The sequence below is a fragment of the Coffea arabica genome, chromosome 4e (assembly GCF_036785885.1).
Source record: "Coffea arabica cultivar ET-39 chromosome 4e, Coffea Arabica ET-39 HiFi, whole genome shotgun sequence".
NCBI classification, from domain to species: domain Eukaryota; kingdom Viridiplantae; phylum Streptophyta; class Magnoliopsida; order Gentianales; family Rubiaceae; genus Coffea; species Coffea arabica.
Genome location: NC_092317.1, coordinates 855,225 through 864,403, shown reverse-complemented (window position 1 = coordinate 864,403; position 9,179 = coordinate 855,225). Strand labels below are relative to the sequence as shown.

Genomic DNA, 9,179 nt, shown 5'->3' with positions numbered 1-9,179 from the left:
CTTTTTCTAGGAAATATGGGAAATAATTGCAGTAGAGATGAATGATAGCGAGCCATATTGTATTCTGGGTTCCCTTATTTATTTACGTCTCAATGACATTGGGGTTGGCATTTGAGCTTAGTACCTCTTTCAGGCCAATTTCTTTTACTCACTCGATTAAAAAGGCTGGAGATTTTCGCTTTTTTTTTTTCCCCCGGAATTTCATAACGGGTTGAACTTTGTGTTTAAGCTTGCATTTTTTTTTTTGGAAATAATATTTAGTAATACAAAATTCTAGTACAAATTAAGAATTTACTATTAAAAAAGGAAAAAGTAAAAATCGAACCATTTTAATTGAGTTGACAAAAGACATTTGACCTACTAAGCTTAAATTAAAGTATCATTTCAAATAAGCAATTTATTTTATAGGACCAATTTAGCGTTGAACTTGAGATTTTCCATGACAAATAAGTTCAACAACTTTTGATATCAAACGCAGGTCGAGCTACATTGGAAATCCTACTAATCACAAATTTCCTATTCAGATTTGGTTTAATTGATTGAACAATGAATTAATTTTAAAAATTAATTAAAAAAATTTCACTTTAAATGAGCTAAATATCTTTGTAGACGGACAGTTCATCCAAACCGAGCCTCGACTCTGCGGTCGGCTGGCCCAAACCCAAAGTTCTACAAAACCCCTTCCTGCCTTCTCCTCACAAAGGAATTTTTTTTTTTCAAAAATATAATAATAAATAAAAGTCTTCCTTCCCTGATCGTCCCTCGGAAATTCGGTTCCTCCTCACTAACTATAATGCAGTAAATGTTCATTGCTGCTGAAGTTCTGCGACTGGAAAAACTTTTCAAATTGCAGTGGTTTTATTGCCCAATACCAGCAAAGCATTCGCCGGAGATGAATTGTTCAATTTTGAGATGAGAAGATAACTGTTCCCCATTAGACACTGAGAGATTTAATAAGCCATGGGGATTTCGTTTAAGGTTTCCAAGAATGGTAGAAGGTTTCGCCCCAAACCGCTCCCTCTTCGACCCGACAGTTCCTCCGTTCCTGCTCCCTCCGATGGAGCAGACGACGTCATCTCCGTTCGCACTTCTAAAGATGCCAATCATATCGTCGGAAAAACTGAATCTGCTTCCATGTCAACTCCTAAACCCGCAGTATGCCTTCTCTTTTCACAATTTGCTTTTTGGAGATTTATTTTTTCTTTTTTTAGTGTTCAATTTTTCATCTGTTATCAACTCAGTTGGTACGGTTCAGTATTGATGCCTTTCGCTCGACAACAAAAATAATTTTATTGGTTCGAGTTTGTTTTGGCAGTGAAAGTTGCTAGTGTCTTCTGTTTCATTAAGTTGAAAATTTTAAGTTCATTCGGTGGCTTAATGAGTAGGGAGAGATTTTACACTTGTGATCGCTATGCACAGAAATGGACGTTTTATGAAATATTCTCCTTCTTGTGATTCAGCTTTGCTAATCGCCGAAACTGATAACAAGGAAAAGAGCAAATAAATTAATCAATAGATAAACAACTACTATTTAAATGATAGTAACAATAATGTGGCTGTTCCCCCTCCCTCCCCCAACATCTTTGGTTGAGCATATGATTTTGGGAATGCATTTAGTCATGTTATAAAACCTTTTCATTGGAGTCATTTGTTGGATAATCATAATATTTGGAGAGGAGAGGTGGTAAGGATGACTATAGTTTTGATTTACTTAGAGAAAATGGATTAATCTTTCATATACTGTTAGCATTGGATGAATGACAATTATGCAAAATTTGAATTTGAAATTCAACTTTTGCACATACGTAATGCATCCAACAGTGATAATGTATACATTGTCAGCGTATATGAGATTTACTCAAAACAAAATTGCATATGCAGATATTGCTCTTTCTAACCAAACAATCATATCATGCTTCCTAATACAAGAGCAAAATTGGGAGATAATTGGGGATTTTGTTTTGGTCACTATGAAGGGAGCAAAATGGTATAGTCGATATCTATTGAAAAGGAAAAAAAAAAAAGCTATCATTTATTGATAAAAACTCTCTTGTTTGTTTCCAATTTCAATATTTTATTTTGTGTACAGGTTGACTTTAGCGAGAGGGACAATGACACTTCTGGAACCTCAGGTATGTCAAATTCTTCTGAAGAACTTATAGATGATTTCTTTTATTTCTGCAGCAGTAGTATTTGTATTAATTGGTAACCTTTCTCTTTTTGTTCCAATTCCACTAGAAACTGAAGTTTCGTTTACACTGAGCCTTTTCCCAGATGGATATTCTATTGGAAACCTCCCTCAGGTTTGTTTCAATATCTTTTATTTGGAAAGCATGCCAACATAACTGCTTGAATAACGAAGAAAAGAAAATTTTGGCACACCTAGTGCTGTATATAACTATTGGAGATGATTATTCTTTCCTTAGTTTCAGGGTGAATCTGGGCATCAGCTATCTGCTGAAGTTCCAAAATATTTGCATCCATATGATAGAGCATCTGAAAGTCTCTTTTCAGTGAGTACATAGTTAATACCTTTTGCTTTACTTGCAAATATTCCTGTTCTATGTTTTTTTTCCCTTGAATTGATATTTCATTTGTGCTTATTTAACGTATTATTTTTTTTTCCATGTAATACTGTTTTTATTGTACAAAAGTGACAAAAATGTTAATTAGCTATTTATCATCTTTTTTTACTTCTTGATGCATGAAGTAAATTTGGTGCCTTTGAGGTCTGGTTTTGTTATAATCATTTTGTCTCTTGCCTTCTGGTTTATGTAATCGAGAATATCTTGATAATTGAATGGTTTTTCTTTCCTTTTTTCCCCTCTACATTCTTGTGTATGAAGGCTATTGAATCTGGTCAGTTGCCTGGGGATATTCTGGATGATATACCATGCAAGTTCACAAATGGGATGCTTGTTTGTGAGGTAAGTTATCTCGAGTTCATTGTAGTTTTTGGGTAACTCTGTATCAGTTATATGATCGGTATGGGGATTTTTGGAAAAATTTGCATGTTGGTGTGGGCATTTGCTGACATGGTAACCTCAGTTTGAAAGCAGTTCAATTCTGGCTTTCTGTATCCTCTGGCTTTGTGTATCATCTGAAAAAATGGGAAAGGAAAAACCAGCTAATAATTTCATTCTAACTTCTGTATACACTGTGATAAATATATGTGACAGCCCAGACAATTATGTTCCCTAATCAAACTTTTGTTTTGTATTGCATCTCCATCTTTCTCTCATCTGCGTGTAAAAGAGGGACATGTTGTGGTTATCTCTTATCTTTCTTCATTTATATATGCCCTTTTTCTCTTAATCTGTTGTCTTCTAGTATCATGCTCTTGTTTTGATTCTCGTATTCTGGCTTGCCTAATACATCCATCATAGTGTGTGAGTACTTTTGCTATTTACACCTTTAAAGTTATGAATAAGTTAGTGATGAGGTGGTTGTAATCCTTATTACAGGTCCGAGATTATAGAAAGTGTTTATCTGAAGCAGGAGTTACTGTGCCTTCTGCCAGTGTTTCTCCAATTATTAACAGGGTATGTCTTAGGATGTCTCTGGAGAACGTTGTCAAGGATATCCAATCAATCTCTGACAGTGGTTGGACATATGGTGATTTGATGGTTAGTATGGTTGTCATTCTTATGTCAGCATAAGAAGGAAATATTACCTAATGTCGTGCAATCATTTGCCTTTGGATAGGAAGTGGAGTCTCGAATAGTGAAAGCCCTACAACCTAAACTCTGCCTAGATCCAACTCCAAAGTTTGATAGGCTTTGTGAAAATCGAACTTCCACTCCCATTAAGGTAATCCTGTTGTAACTTACTTCAGGAGATGTTTTTGTGATCGGACACCACTAAGGTTATCCAATTTGTTTCTGCAGTTAAATTTGTCTCTAAGTAGCATGAGGAGGGAAAGGTTAAAGCGTATTCCAGAAGTTACAGTGACATCAAATAAGAGTATCCATGGGAAAAAGATATGCATAGAGAGAGTTCCTGAGGGCTCAAGATTTGGAGATTCTGGAACTGCACTGCAGCAGCCTATCCATGATAATCTGCAGATTCAAAATAATGGTCCAAACAGTATGCTTGCCCTTAGGTCTAATAGCTTTGGGCCAAATGCATCTGTCCCATCATCTCCTTTGGTATCTCAGCAGTCAAAATACCAAATGGGGGTTGGTAGCCCAAGATATATGCAGGATCATAGGTCAGGAGCTGTTTCGAATGCATCAGGTGGTTCTCTTCCTGGGCAGGACATGATTATCAATTATGCTGATAATATGAGCTCTGGTGCTGCTATTGGTGGGAGGGACAATCAAGAAACACAATCGAATTCAAACAAGAGATCAAGACTTACTGCTATTGGTGCTCATGGAAATCAACAGCAAATTGTAGGATCACAAATGGAGAGCTTCCATGGATCGGATTCGCATTGGAAGAATACACTTTTACAGCAGCAATCACGCATTCAGTATGCTACTTCTGGAATGCAGAAGTATCCACAGCAAATATTTGAAGGGGGTTTAAATCAAGAAGCTGGGGCAGCGCCTTTCTCCCAAGGAATGAGGTATGGCTTAAAGGAAGAGCCAGTTGAGACAGAGAGATGGGACAAGCCAGAGCTAGGACAAACTAGAAATGAAATGCATATGCTGGAGTCCGAACTAAATCAAACAGATTCTCCGCAGTCCCGACTTCAGCAAAGAGTACCACAGCAACTTGTTCGATCTAGTTTTGCTCAGACTCCTTGGAATAATCTTAGTCAGCCTCTTGAAAGTAATTCTAGAAAAGAGGATCCATACCACAAGAGGAAGGTAGTGCAAAGTCCTCGTGTTTCTGCTGGAGGCATACCTCAGTCTCCTTTGTCATCAAAGTCTGGAGAATTTTCTAGTGGTTCAGTAGGGCCCCAGGTTGGAGCAGCTGTAACAAGTGGATATATATTATCCCAAAAGGAGAAGCCAGGAATCACATCGGTTTCTCCAATTGGATGTACAACTTCTTTGACGTCAAGTGCTAATGATTCTATGCAACGTCAACACCAGGGACAAATTGCTGCAAAGCGAAGATCCAACTCTCTTCCCAAAACCCCGGCTATGAGTGGAGTTGGTTCTCCAGCTAGTGTTAATAATATGAGTATGCCAATAAATGCTAGCAGTCCTGTTGGAACTCCTCCTTTGGCAGATCCAGTTATGATTGATAGGTTCTCGAAAATTGATACGGTGACTGCCAGGTATGATGCTGATCAAAATGCTATTGCACTACAGCTTGATTTGTTTGGCATGTTTTTCCAGGAAATTTCCACAAACCTTCAGCTTACTGTTTCTCCATATTACCCTTTGACGTATGTGTCTAATATCTGAGTTCAATTGCTCTAGATTTTGACCTTTCCTTTTCTTACTGTATGAGAGTACTTGAATATTGGTAAAATGCAGAAAATCATGTTTCGAATGATTCACCAAGGGTCAATGTTGCAGAGCTTTTCACATAGCAAGGATGTCGAATATGGACTGACCAATATCTTACATTGCAAAAATAATTGCCTGTTCCAAGTTTCACGAGGGATTGTAGCCTATGCGTGCTGCTATTGTATTAAGCAGTTTGTTATGCTTTTAGTTCTTATTTATGTTAAATGTCCTTAACTTCACTCTTCTTTGATCAACAATTATGTTTGCTTAATTTTCGGAGTACTTGTGAGGAAATTTTCGTGTCAATCACTCAAAAATCTTTGTTTTTGGGATTTGCTGATATTTTCAGATTCCAACTTAATTGCAAAAAGAGTAAGGTGGATGAGTACCCTATGAGGAAAACGAATGTATTCCCTGCTCAGCAGCTGTTGGCTCTTCTCTCAAATGATTCAAGCAATGAAAACTTCAAGGATGAGTCACGTAAAATGCCATTGTCAACCTCACTTGCAGGTGGGAACATGAATGTTTGCAAGACGAGGGTGTTAAATTTTATGCTGACAGAGCGCATAGTTCAAGGTTTGTTGGGACTGGAGTTTTAGATTTTGATCTTTACTGTGGGTGTTGATCTGATTGATCCTTTTGCTTACAAATTATATCCGTCAGGGAATGGTTATTCTATTGTGCCCAAGGCTCGGACTAGATTGATCATGTCAGAGAAGCCGAATGATGGTACTGTAGCAATTCATATTGGAGAGATAGAAGATGCCCAGTACTTGGCTGCGGAAGACTACCTTCCTACCTTACCCAACACGGTGAGTTTCAGGATTATCTTTCAATCTGGGTGTTTATTCCTTTCCCTCAGCTGTCTGCCTGCCTTGCCCCTATTTGGAATGATACCGAAGTCCGAATATCTTATTCTTATTAAACAATTATGTATTGCATACTTCTCATTACTGTGGTTTAAGAATCAGTTGGCTTTCCTCCTCTGCTAGCCTGTGCATTTCCTTTCATGGTTGAACTAATGAAACACCCTAAATCAAGGAGGAGAAACAGGAAGTAGAAAATGAAAATGTTGAAGGAAGAACAAGAAGAAGGGAAAAAAGGAAAATTAAAAAAACCATTTTATACCTGTAGGCGTATTAAAAAAAAGGGGGGGGGTGGGAAATTTATATGCCCAGAGGTGTATAAAGATCACATGTTCAGAACCAATAAAACTAGGTCCTGCTCATAGAACTCGGGGGCTGTTCCTACCTTTTTAAGCTGCTGAAATCCCGGTCGCACACGCCAAAAGTTTTCCGCGATAGATTTCCTTGTAGTAGTTCCTTATGCTAAGTGGCTAGTTGTTTGAGTACTGATTCTTCACATTTCATCTGCACCAGCTGAATTTTCTTTCCATCCTTTAGTCCACCAGAGACAAAATAGCATCTCTGTGCCTTTGTAGATTGTTTTGTAGTAGTTCTGACATCAATTGTATGGTAATTGTAACAGCACACGGCAGATTTGCTTGCAGCACAATTCTGTTCACTGGTACGTTACTTCTAATGTTCATATCACTCTCTTTTTCTTCTTCCTTGTCTTGTAATGATCTCATCCTTTATCCAGATGATACGTGAAGGATATCTTGTTGAAGATCTTGTCCAACCAAAACCAATTCCAACAACGAGTGCCTCAAGCAACCAACCTAGTGCTCCAGGAGTTCTTCCTAATAATCCTGCTGAAATGCAGCAGTATCCAGCAGGAGTTTCAGGTCCTCCATCAAATGACAGTAGTAAGCCATCAAACAGTGGAGCTCTGTCATTGAATCCATCCAATAATTTACAAGCACCGAGAATGCTAGCTCCTGCGAATGTACAGGGAGTACATATCTCCCAAGGGCTTCTGCCTGGGACTTCAATGCCATCCAGGCCACAGCAACCTGACCCACTACCAACTTTGCAGCAGCAGCAACTGCAGAGTCAACATCAGTTGATGCAGCAGCAGCAGCTCCAAAGATCACCCCTCATGCTTGCTGCTAATCCAATGTTGAATACTATGGGGCAGAATTCCAATATGCAGTTGGGCAATCACATGGCAAATAAACCTTCACCCCTCCAACTTCAGATGCTGCAACACCAGCAGCAGCAGCTGCAGCCACAACAGCAACAACAGCAGCAGCAGCAGCAGCAGATGCAGAGGAAAATGATGATGGGTCTTGGAACTATAGGTATGGGAAACATGGCAAATAACATGGTTGGGCTTGGAGGCCTGGGCATGGCAGGTGTACGGGGAGTTGGTGGAGCAGGAATTTCAGCACCAATGCCATCTATTGCAGGAATGGGCAACTTGGCTCAGAATCCAATGAATCTTAGCCCAGCTTCAACTATAAGCAACACAATTAGCCAACAGTTACGCTCTGGGGCTCTTACTCCAGCACAAGCTGCTCTGATGCAAACAAAGATAAGGATGGCACAAAATAGAGTGAACATGCTGAGTGGCCCTCAATCAAGTATTAGTGGTATTACCGGTCCTCAATCCAGTATTAGTGGTATTACTGGTCCTCAATCCAGTATTAGTGGTATTACTGGAGCTAGGCAGATGCATGCTGGAGCTACGGGTCTTTCAATGCTAGGTCCTGCTCGAGGCAACCTCAATCCTATGCAAAGAACTATGGGACAAATGGGTCCACCAAAGTTAATGACTGGGATGACTCCTTACATGACCCACCAGCAGCAGCAGCAGCAGTTGCAACAGTTGCAACAGTTGCAACAGCAGCAACAGCTTCAACAACAGCAACAGCAATTACAGCAACAACAAGAAACTGCTTCACCTCTGCAGGCTGTTGCTTCTCCTCCACAGGTAGGTTCACCATCTAATATGGGAATGCCACAGCAAATAAATCAACAGACTAACCAGCAGCAGCAGCAACAGCAGGCCAGCCCACAGCAAATGAGTCAGAGAACTCCAATGAGCCCACAACTAAGTTCAGGGGCTATACATACCATGAGTGCTGGTAATCCAGAAGCTTGCCCAGCAAGCCCTCAACTGAGTTCTCAGACTCTGGGTTCTGTCAGTAGCATCGCTAATTCTCCCATGGAGCTGCAAGGTGTCAACAAGAGTAATTCAGTTAATAATGCATAGAAGAATGTGGAGATTTTGATTTTGATTCCCTGGCGGTTTCTTTTAGCTGCCTTGGTCCACCTCAGCTCCTTAGCAGCATATCTGATTGGCAATATTGTTGTTACTTGGCGTGTAGTGTCTATGCCTGATGTCGTATTGTGGTGCCTTGTAAAATTTGTACGATTATATGTATGTATATTAGTAGTCATCTTAGTTTTTACAAGTATGTTCAGTCTTGGTGTATTAGCACCTTTAGTTTCTCAAAATAACACTTCTAATTACAATTTATTGCTTGCAGGAAACTTAAAATTCTGCAGCAACAAGAATTTGTAAGTATAGAAAAGTGCTTTGGTTATTGGACGGTATTGTCAAATGTTTGTTCTAATCTTTTCAGGCAAATAACAAGTGGTGCTTTGGTTATTGGACGGTATTTTCAAATGTTTGTTCTAATCTTTTCAGGCAAATAACAAGTGTTAATCATTGCGATTAATTGACCATTCTAATTACTATAGTTACTCAAAACAAAATCTTGAAATCTTTAAAATTTTCTTCCTTTGACAAGTTTCTTGTATCGTGTTATACACATTAGATAGGCAGTACTGGCGTCTATAACCATTGATCCAATACAAAACGGTCCCAAGACTCACGATCACGGTGCCTTTTCGTGTTGGTCTATCA

At 39.1% G+C, this 9,179-nt stretch overlaps 1 protein-coding gene across 2 annotated transcripts; it reads left to right on the top strand.

Annotated features, from left to right (window-relative positions):
• The first annotated feature begins 613 nt into the window (after positions 1-613).
• LOC113742289 (protein PHYTOCHROME-DEPENDENT LATE-FLOWERING) lies at positions 614-8,856 on the top strand. Of its 2 annotated transcripts, none has more exons than XM_072046916.1 (12): positions 614-1,155; positions 2,090-2,132; positions 2,239-2,303; positions 2,433-2,513; positions 2,847-2,927; positions 3,465-3,626; positions 3,706-3,810; positions 3,888-5,230; positions 5,755-5,981; positions 6,069-6,217; positions 6,894-6,932; positions 7,008-8,856. In XM_072046916.1, exons 1-12 carry the CDS (start codon positions 961-963, stop codon positions 8,520-8,522), a joined length of 4,005 nt encoding a protein of 1,334 aa, XP_071903017.1. In that variant the 5' UTR covers positions 614-960; the 3' UTR covers positions 8,523-8,856. The 2 variants fall into 2 exon arrangements, with proteins under 2 accessions (XP_071903017.1, XP_071903016.1); XM_072046915.1 differs by having other exon boundaries at positions 631-1,155; positions 2,427-2,513.
• The last annotated feature ends 323 nt before the right edge of the window (positions 8,857-9,179 follow it).

Coding starts and splice junctions, on each gene's coding strand:
- LOC113742289 (XM_072046915.1), top strand. CDS start 961: ATGGGGATTTCGTTTAAGGTTTCCAAGAATGGTAGAAGGTTTCGCCCC. Junction 2,928..3,464: donor ATGGGATGCTTGTTTGTGAG/GTAAGTTATCTC, acceptor TCCTTATTACAG/GTCCGAGATTATAGAAAGTG. Junction 6,933..7,007: donor CAGCACAATTCTGTTCACTG/GTACGTTACTTC, acceptor TCCTTTATCCAG/ATGATACGTGAAGGATATCT.